The sequence below is a fragment of the Pollachius pollachius genome (genome assembly GCF_949987615.1).
Source record: "Pollachius pollachius genome assembly, chromosome: 17".
Lineage (NCBI taxonomy): Eukaryota > Metazoa > Chordata > Actinopteri > Gadiformes > Gadidae > Pollachius > Pollachius pollachius.
The window spans coordinates 6706179-6727532 of record NC_136950.1 but is presented as its reverse complement, the minus strand read 5'-3'; the positions used below and the strand labels follow the sequence as shown (position 1 = coordinate 6727532).

General features: G+C 44.5%; 1 protein-coding gene across 1 annotated transcript in view; it reads right to left on the bottom strand.

The window, feature by feature from the left end:
* Positions 1–8640: 8640 nt before the first annotated feature.
* Positions 8641–21354, bottom strand: part of phex (phosphate regulating endopeptidase homolog, X-linked) — a gene marked incomplete at both ends in the record, with an annotated part of 19100 nt that continues 6386 nt past the window's right edge. Inside the window, 16 exons of the mRNA XM_079754364.1 lie at positions 8641–8743; positions 10401–10477; positions 10948–11052; positions 11338–11403; positions 11621–11751; positions 11963–12030; positions 12417–12471; positions 13279–13337; positions 13738–13841; positions 14503–14580; positions 15156–15257; positions 15862–15990; positions 16890–16983; positions 17684–17826; positions 18611–18694; positions 19044–19160. Of these exons, the coding sequence (XP_079610490.1) occupies positions 8641–8743; positions 10401–10477; positions 10948–11052; positions 11338–11403; positions 11621–11751; positions 11963–12030; positions 12417–12471; positions 13279–13337; positions 13738–13841; positions 14503–14580; positions 15156–15257; positions 15862–15990; positions 16890–16983; positions 17684–17826; positions 18611–18694; positions 19044–19160 (1515 nt within the window). The remainder of the gene's footprint in view (positions 8744–10400; positions 10478–10947; positions 11053–11337; positions 11404–11620; positions 11752–11962; positions 12031–12416; positions 12472–13278; positions 13338–13737; positions 13842–14502; positions 14581–15155; positions 15258–15861; positions 15991–16889; positions 16984–17683; positions 17827–18610; positions 18695–19043; positions 19161–21354) is intronic.

The window sequence follows — 21354 nt, the reverse complement described above, 5'->3', positions numbered from 1 at the left end:
CGGCTCGAGCCTCTCCCACCGTCGACCGGACAGCCCGGGAACGCCGACCATCAGGGTCCGGCCGCATCGGGGAGCACCGATCTCTAGTCACACGGTCGGAGGACGGTCAGAGGGGCGACGACCCCGCCGACTAGTGTCCACGGCAAGGCGGGGAACAAGTCCACTTTCCCCGGTCACAGCACCGCCTCCTATACCGGGTCTCACCCATTAGAGGCGGCGGAGCGTCATCTGAGGGGGAAAAAACCCGCGCATTAGAAGGAAATACTAATATTGAAAAAAGACAGCCCCTAAATAAACAGCGAAATGCTCTTTAGTCATGAAGCACGCGTTTGGAATTAATGATCCTATATTTTTTTGAGCGCATTTAGTCCTTTGTCTAAAAAAAAATATTCCCCATTGGCTTTTTGAGGACAATCAGCAGCACTCGCACAGGTTGTAAGGTGGAATGACCTCACCGCCACAGCGACCATCACACCGACCACCAAACCGACCACCACACCGACCTGATGAATAGCACCGGACACACACCGGCTCGCGGATCACAACAATACAGAGAAGGTGTTGCGCATCAGAGACGTTACCCCGTGGCCTTCACCCCCCGCCCTACACACACACACACACACACACACACACACACACACACACACACACACACACACACACACACACACACACACACACACACACACACCGTTCAAACCGGTACTATGACGGAGAGGGGTGGGGGCTAGAAAAACACCCACCTGGCGGAGGATTTCTTTACCCGCAAACGGCAGATCGTCCGGTAGATGTGTCCTCCGCTGGGCGCCGCATTGAGGGCTTTGTCATCCTCTTCCCTTTTTCTCTTTATCAGCTCAGCCCCTCATTCGGTCCCCGGTGAATTACCGAGTCCTGCTCGTCCGCGCGACGCACCGCCAACAGGCTGTCCCGACGAATGCCCTCCTCGCTGCTGGTGGTGGCAAAACACGTCACTAATTACCGGCTTTCTTCAAAGAGCGGGGGGGGGGGGGGGGGGGGGGCATTCGTTGTCTCTGCTGCTGCTGATGATGATGCCCCTCGCGCCGCTCCTCCCTCCTCCCGGTGTTTGATCGGTGCTACCGCCCCGCCTCGCGCCGCCGGTACGATGCAGAGAAACACGTTGCTTCAATGTTCACCCTGAATGGGAGCGATGTGTGTGTGTGTGTGTGTGTGTGTGTGTGTGTGTGTGTGTGTGTGTGTGTGTGTGTGTGTGTGTGTGTGTGTGTGTTGCGCGTGGTGTTAGGGTTAGAGTTGAGGGTGACGGCGGGCGTCTGACGTTATATGTAAAAACGCTCGAGATAGCTTTTGTATTCTGATCATATGCCAAAAAAATGCCTGACATTCACTGTCTAACTCCTTTCAAAAAGAAAAATTAAATGACCAAATGTCTGCCTGCTTCCATGTAATTGCACACACACACACACACACACACACACACACACACACACACACACACACACACACACACACATCGCATCGCATCGCATCGCGCAGAGCCTGTTCTATTCACACACAAGTTTGCGGCGGCCATGCAGTCAGTTGTCATGGCAACCGGAAAAATCACTTTATTTTTTACAAGTCGGTTCCCATAGTGACGGCGGATGCCACCCATCCCCTAAAACACACGCATACTTTTAGATTCTGACAAACAAACACATACACACACACACTCTCTCAGATCCAGACACACACACACACACACACACACACACACACACACACACACACACACACACACACACACACACACACACACACACACACACACACACACACACACACACACACACAGCATCATCATCATCTCTGAGAAGTGTGTATTTAATGAAGCAGCAGAGTGTGTGGGTTAATAGCAGCAGTGTGACCCGCTGAACGCCTCCAGCTCCTCTCACTGTCTCACTTTCTCAGTGTCTCAGTGTCTCAGTGTCTCACTCTCTGCCCGGCAACACGTCATGGGAAGGTGAAACCAAGGTTAACTCTCACATCAATACACCAACACACAATCGCTCGCAAGTGATCTCTCTATCTAGCCCGTAATCTGTTATCTACTCTGTTCTCTAACCTTTATTCTATGATGAGATGTGTAATCTATTGCTCCACTATAACCTCATCATAAAAGCTCAACTCCGTACTCTATTATGAAATATATACTCTGGTTTATACTCTACTTATTTCTGTAACTCTGCTGTGTACTGAACTCACTCTTTAATTTAACTTGTAGTTTATCATCGAGCCATCGTTTTCAGGTGAACACAGGTGCAATGCCGCAGCTAACCACAGGCGGAGGTAAAACCTCCGAACCCAAGTAGTGCAGCTTTAATTTAAAGACTCTGTATTCAAATTCAATCTTCAATAAAAATCGTAAACCATAAGACGCCAAGAAAAGAAAAGAGAGAAGATTTGTTCAACTTCAGTGTGCGCGTTGCTATGCAAGCGTCAGCGCAGGACTGATAACGCTATTATTCAACCAAGCCTTAATTACCCTTTAATCCCCATTACCCGCCTAAAGAGAGGGGTGGGAGGGGAGGCGAGGAACAAGGCAGCCGGTGTATCCTCGGGGGAGAGGAGGGGAGGACCAGAGAAGAAAGGAGAGAAAGAGATAAAGAAGAGGCTTACTCCCTGATAAGAAATTGTCCCAATTAGACGCACACGATAATTAATAGAAATATGAATAGAGATGGGGGAAAGTGTAGGTGTGACTGTGTGTATGCATATGTGCATGTGTGTGTGAACGTGTGTGTGTGTGATTGTGTGTGTGTGTGTGTGTGCATTTCTGTGTGTGCGTGTGTGTGTGTGTGTGCGCTTGTGAAAAAGGCGTGGAGAATGAATGATTGTGCATGTAATGGAGTCCGCTGAAAGCCTTCCATTTTGGTCCTTCTATTTCCTGCACCTTGAGCTCAGACCAAAACAGAGGTCTCTAGGGATGGCATGTCTCTGTGTCTCCGTGTCTGTCTATGTGTGTGTCTCTCCATGTGTGTGTGGGTTTGTGTGTGTTTGTCTCTATGTACAAGTGTGTGTGTGTGTGTGTGTTTCTCTGTGTGTGTGTCTTTTTGTGTATGTGTGTGTGTCTCTGTCGGGGCAGGTGTTTCTGTACCTGAGTGTGAGATGGATTTAGGTCCCTTTGTATAAAATAAGTAATGTTTCGGAAAAATAACATGAAATGCTTTGCTGAAGTGGCTGTTTATGCGTGTGCGTTTGCATGTATGTATGTATGTGTGTGTGTGTGTGTGTTTGTGTGTGTTTGTGTGTGTGGATGTGTATGTGTGTGTGTGTGTGAGGGCGGGGGTGGGGGAGGGTTCTCGGTCCCTAATGGAAAGGGAGCTTTTACCAAACCCTGCAAAATTATATTTTATTATGGTTGTGCACTAGCAGACAGACAAACACACACACACACCTTCCTACACACACACACTTTCAAATTAGATTCTGCAAAACCAACGTTCAGTCAAATATAGGTGTATCGGTTTTGTATGTGTGTGTGTGTGTCAATACTGATATTGAAAAATGTAGAATAGAAGAATTCAGCAGTGTGTCCAAATTTAGAATTTATACCCTAGAATCCGTCTTTCCGTCTTTCTCTGAAAGATTTGTCTATCCTTTCTACACACACAAACACACACGCGCACATACACACATTGCAATTGCATTAACACAAACATGCCATTCAGCCTGCGGATTTACGCAAGGTGCCCAAGAGATATTTTTATGCCTCACGTATACGTGTGCACGTGAGGAAAACGTGCGCCCAGCATGTCCTGTCTGTCGGGGACATGCTCACCACATGCAGGTTGTGGAGTGTTGTGTTGGCTAAGTGGAAGGCGTTCATACATAAGGTCTCTCCTCATGTATGAACGCTCCTGTCTCTCTCACTCTGCGGATGTGTGAAAATCACTGCCCTACACGCCTCAACCTCTTCACACACAGACACAAACACACACACACACACACAGACACACACACATGCTCTCTCACCCATCCCCCCCTCCATCTGTGTGGATGGAGGCTATCCATTAATAAAGACTCAGACCTTTCATTGCTGTGACTCCTCTGCTTGTATTACTTATTTAATCTCTCTAGTGATGGCATTCAGCCGGGTTGCCAGATAAAAGAGGGTAAGGAGAAGATTATCCCCCTTCCCAGGCCTTTAAAATGACAGATAAAAAGGGTTGACAGATAAGAATCCTTGAACTTTAAATTTAAAAAATTAAAAATTAAATTAACATTTAAAACATAAAATATAAAAAATAAAAATATATTGTGTGAAATAATTACTAGATATTTTATATTTATATATAAAAATGTTATAGCCTACATTTATATACCTATATATGTCAATATATATATATATTTATAAATATATCTATTCATATACATATTTAATATAGGGTTGCATAAGGTTCACTTTGTGACTCAGATTTAAATCCCGTCTGATTTTTGCTGAGCCTACCTATCATCCCTCCCTCCATCACTCCCTCCTCTCCTTCCGCTACTTAAACCCTCTGCAGTGGTTCCCCGGCGCTGGTCTCTGGTCCACATGACATACGCAGGAGGGCTGGTGGAGACGGGAAGGATGTGATAGAGGCATGCTTACTCCTCCTCAAGAGGAGGAGGAGGAGCAGGAGGAGGAGGAGGAGGAGGAGAATGATGGAGCTGAGCGAGGGGATGGAGGGGGAGGGAAAGGCCAGAGGAGCGACAGACTACGACAGTTGACTCCATTCCTGCCTCTAAGAGGAAAACCGAAGATTCCATCTTCATGAGAGTGAGTGAGAGATAGAGAGAGAAAATGAGAGAGAGAGAGAGAGAGAGAGAGGGGTGAGAGAGAGTGAGAGGGGGAGAAAGAGAGAGAGAGAGCGAGAGAGAGAAAGAGAGAGGGGGAGAGAGCGAGAGAGAGAGAGGGGAGAGAGAGAGGGGGAGAGAGAGAGAGAGAGAGGGGGAGAGAGAGAGAGCGAGAGAGAGAGAGGGGGAGAGAGAGAGATGCTGAAAAACATGTATCAATCATGGAACACTCTAAGGCACCATTTCCCCCTCTCTCTCCATTCTGCCTCTTCTTATCTTTCTCGCTCTCTCCTCAGATGATAATCAAATCTTTTGTTGTTTCTAAAAGGCCACGAATACAAATATACTCTCTCTGTTTCCTCCGTCTCTCTCTGGCATTAACACACACACACACACACACACACACACACGCACACGCACATACACAAACTTGGGAGTAGGAGGATATAACGTCTGACAGCTCCTATAATGAAAATATGAAATAAAAATCGCTAAACCTGAATGTGGAAGGTGAAAGCTATTCCACCCTGCCAGAATAGACATCTCTAATAGCCAAATTGGATTCTAATGAAATCAGTCTTAAAGTATGCTCTGTAACGGCTGGATTGTAAGATTGTTGGTTCCTGAACAACTAGTAGGCCTATGTATGTTGAAATCGCATTCACAGTGCCCCCTATTGGATAGGTATAGAATGACACACGGCCGACCTTTTCTACAGACACGGATTCCACAGGGATAATCTATTATTTACTGATAATTCCTTCAAGAGAGAGATGAAAAGGAGAATAAGACATCCCTGCTTGTCAATAAAAATAATAATGAGTCACCTTTTAATCTGTCTATTTGAAAAGATATGCCAGATTTTGGACAAGATTAGTCTCACAACTTTGAGACTTTAGTGTGAGATTAATATCGAAAGTCTGATGGCCCACAAACTGAAATCCAGGAAACACCCTCTGGTTTGCTTCATATTTGTTCTGACCAACAGGTTGCTGGAGGCGTGGATCCTTCACCCCGTAGTAAGCTTACAAAAAACTCAACCAGCAGAATGAGAAAAGTGACTTTAAAGGTCTCAAATCATCATTGTGTCGACTGACCCCTGTAGAAATAAAACTAATTAAAATCCCCTTCTGAAAGCTTTATAAATTCCTGCAAATGAGTTCTCTTCTGTAGAATATCTTCGTAACGAAGGTAGCAAAGTATAACTCCGGCCCTCGCTGCTCCGGGTTTCCGGCGCAGACTTTTTGTGTCCTCTCCCTGTAGAAGTTCTCCTGTAACATCGTTAGACTGCTGGACCAGAAGTTCTCCTGTAACATCGTTAGACTGCTGGACCAGAAGTTCTCCTGTAACATCGTTAGACTGCTGGACCAGAAGTTCTCCTGTAACATCGTTAGACTGCTGGACCAGAAGATCTCCTGTAACATCGTTAGACTGCTGGACCAGAAGTTCTCCTGTAACATCGTTAGACTGCTGGACCAGAAGTTCTTCTAGGCCTGCTGTTTCAGAAGCACAGCTATAAGGTTGTCGGACTGTTGGATCAGAAGCTCAGCTATAACGTAGAAGGTCTCTCTCTCTCTCTCTTTAACTGATGTATCAATGCTGCACTGCTGGTGTTGCTGGCAAAAATACCTCATTAAGCCCAAAACCTCCCGCCTGCACACTGCACCCTACACACACACACACACACACACACAAATACACATATACACACCACCTCTGAGACAAACACAAAACTTCTGAGCCACATAACCTTTTTTCATACAAAAGGTTCAAATCCATTTTGTGAACAAACTAGGAATGCAGACTTACGTTAGAATAGAAACCTAACTAATGAGGTGTGTGTGTGTGTGTCCGTGTGTGTCCGTGTGTGTGTGTGTGTCCGTGTGTGTCCGTGTGTGTGTCTGTGTGTGTGTGTATCTGTGCATGTGGGTCCAACTGATCAGGCTGTAATATTGATGATATCAATAACAACAATATCTCAATACATGTACCTCTCTCCATCTATCACCTTGTTCTGTCTTCCACATCGATCTCTTATGTGTCCATCGGAGTTTCCCTCCGACGTCTGTCTGTCTGTCTCTCTACCTACCCATCTCACTGTCTTTATTACTGTCTGTCTGACACTGTATCAGTATAACTGTCTGTGTCTCTGCCTATCCGTCTCACTGCCATTATCACTGTTTGTCTGACATTGTCTGTATAAATGTCTATCTGCATACCCGTCTCCCTGTCTATATCACTGTCTATCTGACACTGCGTCAGTATAACTGTCTGTCTCTCTGCCCACCAGTCCCTGCATTTCTGTCTGTCTGACAGTGTGTTTGTACAACTCTCTATGGCTCTCTGCCTACCCTTGAGTTTCTCATTGTCTGCCTGTCTCTCTGTCTGTCAGCCTGTTCTCAGGCTGTACTCTCCCCTACAGCTCGTACCTGAGACGAACGCATACCCAAATGGAGCTTTTGATGTTTTTATTGACAGAAACAAACAAGCCACACAAACAGGAAGCCAGCGAACCATGGAGAGGTGAAAAACAAACATACCCAAAACGTCTGATATAGTTGAAAAGCTGTCAGAATAACAACTAGGGCAGCAGCGATTTAAATAAAGAAATAGCAACAAAAAAAAAGGTAGTGTTTCATACAGTGTGTCATCTTGGCATTTCTAACCGCATCGACGACTCTCGTCTTTTTCACTCACTGTTTTCTGCCCGCAAGACAAATACACAGCCACTTCCTGATGGCTGGGTTTTCTGCTATACAAAGCTATGTCGATTTGCCTTTGCTTAGCAAGGGTTGTTAATTGTGTATATATATTGTACTGTGAATTGGAAAAAAACGTAACAAGACTTAAGAAATACCGGAAGACATTAAAACAAAATACTGTATGATGTAACTGTAATACAACGTTGGTAATGAGAGTTTTTTTAATGAGGCTTGGTTCTTACAATGTGTTCCCTATATACCATTACCGGCTATTTCATTCAGGTCATTCTTGGTTTATACTATGAAATGCCATTTTGGTCAATATTAAATAAATACATGAAGTAACATCTTGACAAAAAATATATATAAATAAATGTGAATATACATATATAAATAAGTCAATATAGTTAAATAAATAAATATTTATTTATTAGACTATATTGACTCATTTATATATTATTTTATAATTTATAATATTTATTATTTTATTTATAATTTTATTGCGTCAATTATTTATTTCAGGATTTATAAAATGTCCTTATATATTTATTTAATAGGCATATTTATTTATGTATGTAATTGTTTCTTTATTCAATAGTGACTTCAATGGCATTCCATATTATATAATGTACGACAAAGAACATTATTTCCCAATAAAAACCAACAATGACTAGATATGAGTGACCATAATTTAATTTATAACATTATGGTTTTATTATGGCCCTCATACACGGACATCCAAATATTCTTCCTTGGTGCTTTTTTGCATACTGCTTTATCTTATTTTATAGCACATTAATGAGGAAGTGTCAAGAGGCAGAGCTTTTATGAAAAAATAACACACACCATTGGAACGTTATTGACCAATCGGAATCATGTATTCAATAATGCTGTTCTATAATCAGAAACAATTCCCCATGTCGGGGGGATACCAAACATCTTTTCAGAACTAGCATAAAAATGTCAGCCGCCAATATCTTTTTCCCCGAACTCCATACCAAAGCGTTGAATAGGAATTAAGACCTGCTACGGTTGGATATGATCTGAAGTTCTGATGGGCCCTGAAGCTGACCCTCTTCTGGTGGGGCCAACAGCGGTTTAGTGGGGGGTCCATGGGGGGGGGGGGCTGTGTGTATTATATTTTTTACCAAACCCGACAGGACTCTGCGCCGCGGTTCATGGGGGATGTGACGGGACAGTTGAAGGCTTTGCGGAACTCCTCAAAGTTGCTCATGGAGCCGATGACCCTGAAGAACACAGCGCCTACTTTCACTTTCACAATACGGAGACAGACATTTACACTTAGTCGCAAAACGACTATATGTAAATAATAATAAATAAGGATAACAAACAAAGCTATTCATTTGAGAATTGTATGTTTCAAATCTTTAAACGCTTTTATGAGCACAGTTGTCTCCTTCCGTTCAGTTTAAAAACAGGTAAGTATCTGACATCTGCTGGAAAGTAACCTCTGTAAATTGAACACGTCTCAAGAACTCAATTTGTACGTCCGTATTGGCTGGTTTGTTCCACAGGTTTCTATTGGTTGCTTGATATGGCGACTAGAAAGAGTGTGTAAACACTTTGTAGGTGTGTGTGTATGTGTGCCTGCATGTATGGGCAGGTGTGTAAGCAGTGTTGGGAAAGTTCACTTTCTACGTGAACTAGTTCAAAATTCAGTTCACAAATTTTAAAATGAACTAGTTCAGTTAAACGTTCATAATTCAAAATTTTAAACTGAGTTCACAGTTCCAAAAAATGAACTATTTCATATTTCTTTTTTTCAATATGTTGGTGTGAGCTATTCGTTTTTTCTGGTATTTTGAACATTGAGCCCCCTTTGTGGTTTTTCTAGGATGAAATAAAGTGGTTGAATCAGGTATCGTAGCAAAATAGTTTCTATCGTGTTTTATTGTACATTTAGCGCATTTTGTAAATCCCATTGATTTCTGTTGGAAGACTCATTGCTCGTTGGCCGGAAACGGAAAAGGGGGGTTTTCACGTTTGGTTGTAGTCTTTTCGCTCGGTTCTAGCCCTACTGATGAGACGGAGAACCGAGCGAAAAGACTACAACCAAACATGAACAGCCCCCCTTTCCGTTTCCGGCCATTAAGCAATGATTCTACGAGGTATTCTAGTCCGCTGAGCTATGAGCCAGAGAGCTAACATTATGGATTGTCCATATTTATAATTCGAAATTCGTCTCAGCATTTTTACCACAGATACTCTAGGGTCTATAGCATATAACCGCGTTGTCTGATTACAGTTTAATTCATTTTCCACAATTTAACAGCTCTCGTTTTGAAGAATAATCACCGCGCCCTTCGTTTCAATGGAAATTGAGCCGGTCTATACTTTCAAAATAAAGTGTATATATTTATAATTTGAGATTCCTCCCAGCCTTTATATGACAGATACTATAGGGTCTATATCATATAACCGCGTTCTCTGATTACAGTTTAATGTAACAGTAAGCTGGTAACACCGCAACTGCAAATTAATCACGCGGAGATTACCATGGCAACCGGTCAAACAACACGGCGATCTGCGCGCGCATCCGCCGTGTTGATAAAGTAATAACCCCCCTATTGAACGAAGTTAAACCAAGTGAGCGTGCAGTTCACAGACACCAGAATGAACGAGTTCACAGTAACGTTCAGTTCTCGTTCGCCCAAAATATGAACGCCTTCAGGCACAACACTGTGTGTAAGTTTGTATGTACATACGTGTGTGTCTGTATGAACATACATGTTTCTGTGTGTGACTGTACATGCATGTCTGTGTGTGTGTTTTATTGTCCATGTGTGTGTGTGTGTGTGTGTGTGTGTGTGTGTGTGTGTGTGTGTGTGTGTGTGTGTGATTGTACATGAATGTGTGTGTGTGTGTGCATGCGTGTGTGCGCACCTGTATTTTGCAGGGCTGTGGGCTCCAGTCTGAATCAGTTCTCTGGCTGTTTCTGGTCTGTAGGCGTAACACCTCACCTGCAACCCATCATATTGCTGTGATTCAAATGAAAGAAGACTTAAATGATGGACACAATCCACCACTGAATCTCCTCCCTTGTATGACATGGCTTCTTACCTCACAAGAGTCTCAGCTAGGGTAAGCAATGTATTTTAAGAAGCATTTCTTGTCCTATTTGTTGAAAATCTCTTAATATCACAACAGCCATCAATTAAATCAAATGCTCGGACAAGAATAAGGAGAGCACTCAGACCTACCGCAGAGCTAATGCTAAAGCTAGCGAGCTAGTCACATGTTTTGGGGGAGTGGCCTTGGAGGGAGGCCTGAAGAGGGATGGGGTTTCAAAACATAGTTTACCCTGAATGGTTTCTCCACCTTGCCTACCCTAACTTTAATAGTATAAGTGCACCGAGGATGCAGTGCAGTGATAGCATGCGTGTGGTGTTCGTACTGTACGTATGATTTTATTGTGCGTGTGTGTGCTCACGTGTGTGTAGCTGAGGAAGAACAGCTGGTTGTTGGTCATTCCTACTCCCGGTAGGAGAGGCTCCTCCTTCCCACCTCTGTTCTGGTCAAGCCACCTCCGGTAGGCCTGAACACGCACACAAACACACACACACACACACACATGGACCAATAAATACACACACACACACACATAGACACACATAAATAAATACACACAGACCACACACATGCACTTTGGTCTAACCGCATGATGTACAATCGATGGTTCTCAATTTATCCTGAACAGACACATCACTGATAGTCATCGCTTTACAAAGAAGGCGAGGCAGATAGACTGACAGTGTCAGGGCGAGAGAGATAGAGAGAGAGAGAGAGAGAGAGAGAGAGAGAGAGAGAGAGAGAGCCGTACCCTGAAGGCCTCCCGTATTCCACCGTTGTCCGCTATGTTCTCAGCCAGGGTCCTCTTTCCCAGCACCTGCCCAATCAAAAACACATTATACACCCCTGCTGTCTTCTGATTGGTTCAAGCCAGCACCATCACCAATTTGAGCCATTGGGTCATCGTCTTTCACAAGAAACAATACCCTCAAGGCAGTTGGAATTTCATGCTTGGTTATTTTTCATTGATAATCTTATTTCTTAGATTATTGTCAAAATGTCGGTTGTGGCCAATGGGGTTGAAGAGCTCTTACGTTATGGTCCGCCTCCTCAGAGCGGTAGTCGTTGTATTGGTTGACGATGCACTGGGACTTCTCGTTGAAGGCTGTGATGGACGCATTGCTCCACCAATGGTCCAGGTTGCCGTTCTTGTCGTACTTGCGTCCTTTTCGCACAAACAAATCAATTACACACTTTCCATTTCAAATGGTAACAAAGTTTGACAAAAGACCAGATTAATCCATTTTACTTTTTAGTATCCAGCAGTTGCTTTACTCCAAAGCGACCAACGGTGAATTCAGACACAAGGAACAGTTAGGGTTAGAATAGTGACATGGGGTATTGAACCCACACACATCTGTTCTAGGTTAATTTACCGTTGTTGTCGAAGCCGTGGGTTAACTCGTGTCCGACTATCACCCCGATGGCCCCGTAACTTAAAGACCTGCGAACAACAATCACTCATCAACGGGTCGGTTCAGACTGCCACACCACATTCACATTTTACATTTAGCACACGCTTTTATCCAAAGCAACTTACAATAAGCACATTTGTCACAAGAAAGAGAAACAATAATATATGGCTGTCGGTACACTATCCTCGCCCTCCATGAAATGCCGTCCCATTTACTGTATCAAAGGGCTTCAAATGCTCCCACCTTTTCCCCAAAAGTCTGCTTTAAAACAAGGAAGAATTTAATTATATTCCATTTGAACGGCTCTTTAATCGGCACAAAACCAACTCGGTGGAGGAGGGACTGGGGCTGGGTGGAGCTAGTGCTGCGGCCCCCCTTGCCGTGAGAGAGGGTGGGTGGGTACTCCTGGCCTCACCTTGGGTACTCGTTCCCCCAGAAGAACGGCTTCTGGAGCTCCCCCGCCGGGAACCCTGGATTAGGAGGAGGACGGATTCAACACACACCACTTTTGATGTTCTTTTCATTCCGGGCTCCAACTGGCACGGCAATTGAATAAGTCGAGGCTTGGCAGGGAGACGGGGAAATGTAATTTACATCTTGATTAATCTCTTCTACTTCTCTTTACCTCGCCGTTGCTCCCTTTCTCTCTCTCCTCCTCTCCAATTTTCTTTCTCTTTCTGCTCCTCTCCATCTCTATCTACCCCTCTCAATCTCTCCCTTTCTCTCTTTACCCCTCTCCATCTCTCTCTCTCACTCTTACTCTCTCTCTCCCCCTAGAGAGAGGGATGGAAATGGAGATGGGTAGTGAGAGTCAGAGAGCGATGGAGATCCCTCCATCTCTCTCTAACCCTCTCCATTTCCATCCCTCTCTCCCTCTCTACCCCTCTCCAGCTCTTCCTCTCTCAGTTTTTCTCTCTATCCCTCTATCTCTCTGCCTCTCTCTCCACCTCTGTATCTCCCTACATATTCCTCTCTCTCTCTCTCTCTCTCTCTCTCCCTATCTCTCCATCTTTCTCTCTTGCTTGAGACAGTCAGTTGTTACGTAATCAACTGTTCTATTCTGATTGACACTACAAATGACTAAAAATAGAGTACTATTTATAATACTCTTTGCTTTAGGTCAATATTCATGTGTGGTGTGCATCTGCGTGTTAAGATAAAAGTGGTTCTGCGTTCCTTCTAAGCAATTATATTACATTATGTGGGATTAAATGCTTCCCTCAGTGTCTATATGTGTTGATATGATATTTATTTATTTATGAAATGGTTTATCTTACTGATTTGATTGGTGGATGAGCTGTAGAAGGCATTAACCGTTGTCGGACTTGTGTACCACCTGAAAGATCACAAAAAGTTACATTGACCAAATTTGAATGTAAACTAACCAATAATCTGATTGTTTCTTCAGAGTTCTCAGCATGCTTTTGTAACAAGGTAAAAAAAAAACGTCAGCGGAAATAGGGAGAGCAGTAGTTAAGCACACGGTTGCTTATAGCCTGACCCAAAAGAGAAACAGCCTCATGTTGTTTGTGGTGAGTGGCGCTCAGGACTCGAATCTGAATAGGAAAATGTAAGCTACCAAATGAAAATGTTTCACTCCATATTAAAATGTCATTTCACGTCATTTCATCATTTCAGAAATGACGTGTTACATTTTCATACCCAAACTCGACTTGAGTCCTATATGCAGCAGGCGAGAGAATAGCAAAGGTCACAGGGCTAAGAGGAACACCCACTCGGTGCGCTGAACGCTCTTCCTGAGCCTCCGGATGTCGTCCATCGCGCTGTGACCAAACACCTGCATGATGTTCCCGTAGTAGTCAGTCTCACTGAAGGACAGCTGGAACACACACACACACAAACAGATGTTACCATAGTAGTTACTCTCACTGAAGGACAGCTGGAATACACACAGACTTACACACACACATTTATTAATATACACACAAACACTGACTCTCACACACACAAAAACACACACACACACACATACACACACACATGAATACATGTATACACAAACATCCATCAGGACCCTCATTATTCCATACATGAGTAAAGAGACAGACAGGCATGAATAGACACAGACAGGCATGAATACAGAGACAGACAGGCATAAATAGAGATGGACAGACATGAATACAGAGACAGACAGGCATAAATAGAGAGGGACAGACATGAATACAGAGACAGACAGGCATAAATAGAGAGGGACAGACATGAATACAGAGACAGACAGGCATAAATAGAGAGGGACAGACATGAATACAGAGACAGACAGGCATAAATAGAGAGGGACAGACATGAATACAGAGACAGACAGGCATAAATAGAGAGGGACAGACATGAATACAGAGACAGACAGGCATAAATAGAGAGGGACAGACATGAATACAGAGACAGCAGGCATAAATAGAGAGGGACAGACATGAATACAGAGACAGACAGGCATAAATAGAGAGGGACAGGAATGAAGGGAGACAGACAGTGTGTGGCCCTACATGTTTCAGGTCTTCGTTGACGTAGGTGTCGTTCAGGTAGAACTCTGGGTAGCCCACTTTAGCCAGCACTGCATCAGCCTGGACGCGTCAGCCAATCAGACGGTAGACAGATGAGTCAGCGGTATAAAAGGCATTTAGAGCGTCATCAAAGAGTATCACCAAGGGACGAATATGTAATCACCAAAGTACCCAACAAAGTAGTTATGTTTCACTGCAATTTTAAAAAAACATCCTTCGATTGCAGTGAACCTCCCTGATTGTTTTGACATTATGAAAGATAGAAAAAACGTAAATGACTATCACATAAAGCAATGAAATCTTGCCCGGTCAACTCCAGGGCTACGGTTCCATCAAGGAGATAATGATATTAATAATGGATTTTATCCCTGCTGTCGGGGGCCCTCATCCGCTAGTCTGTCTGAACGGCGGTTCGCTTCCTTCCTGGGGGCCCGACACTCGCCGAAGGCAGCTAAAGAACAGAGAGGAGCGCTTGTTTTTCGACGACACTAGCCGGTTGATTTTTACAAAGGGGAGGTATTTTCCATGACAACTAAAGTCTGGGGGTTCCCGGGGGGCCCCTGTCTGCCTGGCCCTTGAGCGGGAGGCTCTGGCGGTGATGATGGCGCTGAGGTTAAAGGGAGAACAAGCGTTGCCTTTTCCACGGCTCTCTTCTTGGTCGCCTCGTCCATCCAGGAGTTCTCCTTCTCCAGCATGTCGACGAAGGCCCAGCGCACCCCCTCGACCAGCTCCTCCATCTGGTGGAGCGCACACACACACACACACACACCGAGACACACACACACACACACACGCACGCACACACGCACCGAGACACACACACACACACACACACACCGAGACTCACACACACACACACACGCACGCACACACGCACCGAGACACACACACACACACCGAGACACACAGACACACACACACGCAGACACCGAGACACACACACACGCACACACACACACACGAACACAAGCACACACACACACACACACAGTATTGGATGATGTAGTAAGTTTACAGTATCGGTGAGTGTGGCATTGATCGGGAAACACACATGCAAGTATCAAGAGAAATCTACAAATAGCATTTCAAGTGGAATTCTAACTAAAGTGGAAGGAGTCTCTGTACGTATGGATGTCTGGCGTCTGTCTTTCTATTTTCCTCGACAACCGTTCAACTGATAGACTTCACTTGGTGGATGTGTGGCCGAGGACCTGAGGAAGGAAAATCTCGAGAGGGAAATCTTCAAGCAGTAGCATTACCGGAGGGCCTGTTCCGAAACAGACACGTTTTGAAACGGCACTGCACTGGTGGGAGAGTACACACACACACACACACACACACCATTTGTTTCTTGTCCTCTTGGAAGTGTGTGTCGATGAAGAGGCGTCCGGTCGGTAGGAGCAGCAGGTTCCTGATGTAACCGACACACTTGTCCACCTGTGACATCAGGGAGGTGGTCCCGGTGGTAACCTGGTGGGAGAGGAGGAGTTTGATTTGAGCACTGAGATTTGGGTGTGTTCATTGCAAACAGTTTCATACCTTCACCATCCTACTAACTAACTAACTGACTAACTATCTAAAATATCAACCCGCTGTCTACTAACAAACTAATGACTACTGCCCAACAAACTGACTGACCAAAATACGGAATGACTAACTAACTGACCGACTAATAAACTAACTAAATTATGGCCAGGCTTACTCTTACTGACTTTCGAATGACTTACTGACCTACTGGTAAACTTACTTATTAACTGACCGACTAAAAGACAAACTAACTAACTAACTAACTGCTCTCCTAACTGACTAACAGACCAACTGACAGTCTTTCAACTTTGACAGAGCCACCAGACACCAGGAGATTAGCTCTAGAAGTGACCAGACACCAGGCGATCAGCTCTAGAAGTGACCAGACACCAGGGGAGCAGCTCTAGAAGTGACCAGACACCAGGGGAGCAGCTCTAGAAGTGACAGAGTGACCAGGCACCAGGAGATCAGCTCTAGAAGTGACAGAGTGACCTGACACCAGGAGATCAGCTCTAGTTGTGACAGAGTTACCAGACACCAGGAGATCAGCTCTAGAAGTGACAGAGTGACCAGACACCAGGAGATCAGCTCTAGAAGTGACAGAGTGACCAGACACCAGGAGATCAGCTCTAGAAGTGACAGAGTGACCAAACACCAGGAGATCAGCTCTAGAAGTGACCAGACACCAGGAGACCAGCTCTAGAAGTGACAGAGTGACCAGACACCAGGAGACCAGCTCTAGAAGTGACAGAGTGGCCAGACACCAGGAGATCAACTCTAGAAGTGACAGAGTGACCTGACACAACGTCCACAGCATAGCAGAGCTGGTGGGTCCTGCTCACCCGGGCGTAGTCCAGGTACCGGTAGAGGAAGCGCCGGCTCAGGGCGGTTACCCGGGACAACACAGATCTCCACTGAACATAGTTAGCCACTGTCCTGAGAGAGAGAGAGAGAGGCGGAGAGAGATAGAGAGACAAAGATAGACAGAGAGAGAGAGAGAGAGACATGGAGAGAGAGACAAAGACAAAGAGAGACAAAGATAGAGAGAAAGCAGAGGAAAATACAGACAAAGAGAGAGGTAAAGAAAGACAGAGTGACCAGACAGAGCGTGGGTAATTGATTGAGAGGGACAGAGTGCAGACGAGTGGACAGTGTGTATGTGGGGGAAAGAGAGAGAAAGAAAGAGGAGGGAGGGGCGAGGAAGGGAGAGGGAGAGAAAGGAAGCCAAAGACAAATGCAGAGCAAGGGCATCAATTAAATTACAGTACGCAATCTCATTATAAAATATATTAGAATAATTTAATGAGAAATAGAAACCCTCAGGCTGTATGAAGTGATCACGTACGTATCTGTGTGTGTGTCTTTGTGTGTGTGCATGCGTGTCTATGGGCATGTGTGTTGGTGCGTGTACCTGCGAATGTGTGTATGTGTCTGTGTGTGTATGTCTGTGTCATTATGTGTGTGTTCGCGTGTGTGCATCCTTGTTTGTGTGTGTGCGTGTGGTTATGTGTGTGTGTGTGTGTGTGTGTGTGTGTGTGTGTGTGTGTGTGCCTACGTGTGTGCGTGTGTCCATGTGTGTGTGCATGTGTGCCCCCATATCCTTAAGTGTGTGTGTGTCCGCGCGTGTGTGTGTCACCTTGGGTCGGTTGTGTTGATTAGTTTGAAGAGGTCTTTAAAGTACTGCGGCGCTCTCACGATGACGGGCTCAGAGGGGGAGACGGAGAGGGACGGGTCCCCGGCGGACTTCACCACAGCCCGGACGTAGGCCAGCCAGTCAAACTACACAGAGAGAGACGCTACATGACTAGGGAAATATAGAATATATATATATGTAGAGAGAGAGAGAGAGAGAGAGAGAGAGAGAGAGAGAGAGAGAGAGAGAGAGAGAGAGAGAAGGAGAGGGAGAGAGAGAAGGAGAGGGAGAGAGAGAGGGAGAGAGAGAGAGAGAGAGACATTGCATGACTAGGGAAATATAGAATATATAGAGAGAGAGAGAGAGAGAGAGAGAGAGAGAGAGAGAGAGAGAGAGAGAGAGAGAGAGAGAGACGTTACATGACTAGGGAAATATATAATGAGAGAGAGGGAGACAGAGACAGAGAGAGAGAAGTTACATGACTTGGGAAATAAGGACTGAGAGAGAGAGAGAGAGAGAGAGAGAGAGAGAGAGAGAGAGAGAGAGAGAGAGCAAGAGAGGGAGATGGAGGGAGAGTGAGAGGAAGAGAGAGATGGAGAGAGCTAGTGAGAGAGGGGGGGTAGAGAGATATTTATCCTTGGTTTTCCAACGTTTGCACTTGGACGTACCAGTCTAAACAGACCAGCCTTGGCCAGGATCAGTTTGAGGACAAAAGGAGACACCCAACACATATACTGTGGAACTGTTCCTGAAACAGTCGTTACCACCGTTTCAGATCATAGTTATATGTATAAATACATGACTCATAAGTTTATACATTTTGAATGTGCTATGCGTAGGCCTTCTGTGGAATTAGGTTGTATAGGAGATCACAGATGCTTCATTTCAAACAATTTCAGTGAATGTGTGTGTGTGTCTAGGATACAGTACCTGCGGTATAAGCCGCTGTAGGCGTGAAAGAGTGTATTTGTTGTACATGTTCTCACTGGTTCTCTCCTCGAACGGAATCAGCATCTGCACCAACAAAGGATGCAACAACAAGATGACGGATAAATACAAATAAACAGACAACAGAAATGAACATCAACAGAAAAAAACACAATAGATAGTTATAGATAGGTTAATCATATAGTTAAATGAATGTATTCCTCCACTTGTTAACTTCATCCTTTTCACCAAAGGTTTATTACTAACTAAATAACTAGATAGTTAGCTAACTAACTATCAGTCTAACAAACTAAATGGTTGGCTAGCTAGATAACTAGTTTACCAACTGATCTACGTACTTGTATCATTATCCAAACAATTGATAAATATATTCAAATACAATATTGAATAAGGATTTCCTCCATTTTTTCTCCACCTTAGCCAGTTTAATTTCAAATGCCAGAACTTCCTCCATCTGGACCTGAGCTGCTTTCTTCGGCGCGCCCAGCATCACGGCAATGTCCACCATCAGAGAGAGCAGGGCTGCCCGGTACTAGGGAGAGAGGAGAGGGAACAACACCACACATGGCTGAAACTGTCTTCCAAATCACATTATTTTTCTTGCGTACAAGGGGTAGCTGTACAGCTCCCCCTAGACAAGGCAAGGCAACTTTATTTATAAAGCACTTTTCAGACACAAGGCAGACCTAAAGTGCTTCACATAGAAACATTGTCACACAATACCATACAATAATAAAAGAAAATAGATAAGTAAAAGAAAATAAAGGCAAAGCAAGAAAATTCAATGTATTTAAGATTTAGCAGAAAGCAGTAAGTCTTAGTGCCACCAATATATATTCTGCTGCTGTTGGGAAAAATAGTCTGCCTAGTTACTTGAACAGATAAACTGAGACGGAGAGGAGATAAAATTGTCGGCACGAGGGCCTCGGATTTATTTAGTAAAGTGAAAAAGGTTATACTGAGCTATAGGGCGTAAGAGATCGATCGAGCGAAAATGTCTAAGTCCCTAACAGCGCTGAGGTCGTCCGGAGCTTCGCCCCCGTAGAGGTTCTGCTTCGAATGAGCGTAATGTCCTTCTGGGTGTATCAGTCTTATGTGTTTTCTTCTAGCAAATTGTGTGTTGCGAGTTGTGTGTGTCAAGGCTGGTGTGGAGTTTTCTCGAGAACACCTGCCTGGCCTTGAGCACCCCGGGCGGCGGCCGAGTGTTATCAGCAGATAGATTCGAATGTGTGTGCATTGTGTGAGCATCTGAAGGCCCCTAACGTTGGGACATGTCTTCACCATGGGCCTTAACGTGTGCCTATATCTGTACTGTATATGTGGTGTGTTTGTTAGGTTATTTTGGCCATCACTGCAGAGGGTTGTGGGTTAGCATAGCCAAAAAGCATGCTGGCTAGCATACTGCGAAATGCGACGTGATGGATTACAACATCCTGGTATTTTTGCCATACTGCATTTTCCATACGATTTATTGGATATAGCTGTGCAGTCTCATGCCCCAATCCGTGCGTTGATGGATAACATAGTATGTCCAGCCTCCACAAGAGAAAACGTGTTTTTATATGTATGGGGAACACGAACAGCCATGATGAAAAAAACGGTGATATCATAAGCTCAATGAGTCCAGTCAAGTGTGTTGTTTGATTTAATCAGTTGACACATTGTTGCCACCTGCTGGCCTGGCATGCCTATGTGAGGGTTTTTGTGTTCGTTTTTTGTGTTATATTCTGTGTTATCTGCCTTAGTTTTTGCGTTTGTGTGGACAGGGCCTCGACCTTCTTCTAAGAGCTCGACCTTCTTCTAAGAGCTTCTAAGAGCTTGCACCACAAGCATGTGTATCCCAACGGTAGAAAACACAACACGATGGGAGGAACAGCAAAACAAAGAAACAAGTAGGGGGTAAGGAGGAGGTATGTTTACATTTGGGGTGTAGGTCATGAAGTACTAGGAATGCAGCAACAGGTATCTTGATTAAAGACCTTCATACTTCCATTCCCACTTTCTAGTAGATCATACTGGTAACCACTTAAATGAATTAAACTTAAAAGGTCCCTTCCATTGGTTATTCTTAATGCTTTATTTAATAATATACCAATCAAGGCATCTCCAAAAGCATCACTAAGAAACATAACACCAACCCTCTGGGGTGAAATATACTGACATTTTCTCTAATCTGTTAATGTCAGGCTGGATAAATGAAACACTGAGTGGGCGTGGCAGTTTGGCTTGAGTCGCGTGAGATACATATTCACGTTTAGATGTATCAAGGAACAATTCACTAATACATTAATCATTATACTGAATGGTGAAACTTAAAGGGGACATATTGTGAAAAAAACACTTTTCCTGGGATTTCGGTCGATGTCTGTGCATTTCAGAAGCAGGGATATTCCATACAAAAATAGATGTCTAATTTATCAGTTTGCCATGAGACTGCCTGGCAGGGAGGCCGCCGGAGCTCTGGCGGCAGTCCGGCAGCTCAGCTCCGCGAGTACCCTAAGTAATCCCTTTCTCCTCCATGTTGTGGTTCAATATGGACTTCAGAGAGTCAAGGCCAAAGTTCCTTTCACCCAACTCTTCTCAACCATGGCCGAGATAACCCCCACTATGAGTCTTTACTTGTTGTGGAAGCACCAGAGACGTCAGACGAAGTCTGTATGATTCATAATATCATCCGAGGCGCACATAGCTTTTGGCCGTGATATTAGGTATAATATTATACAAAT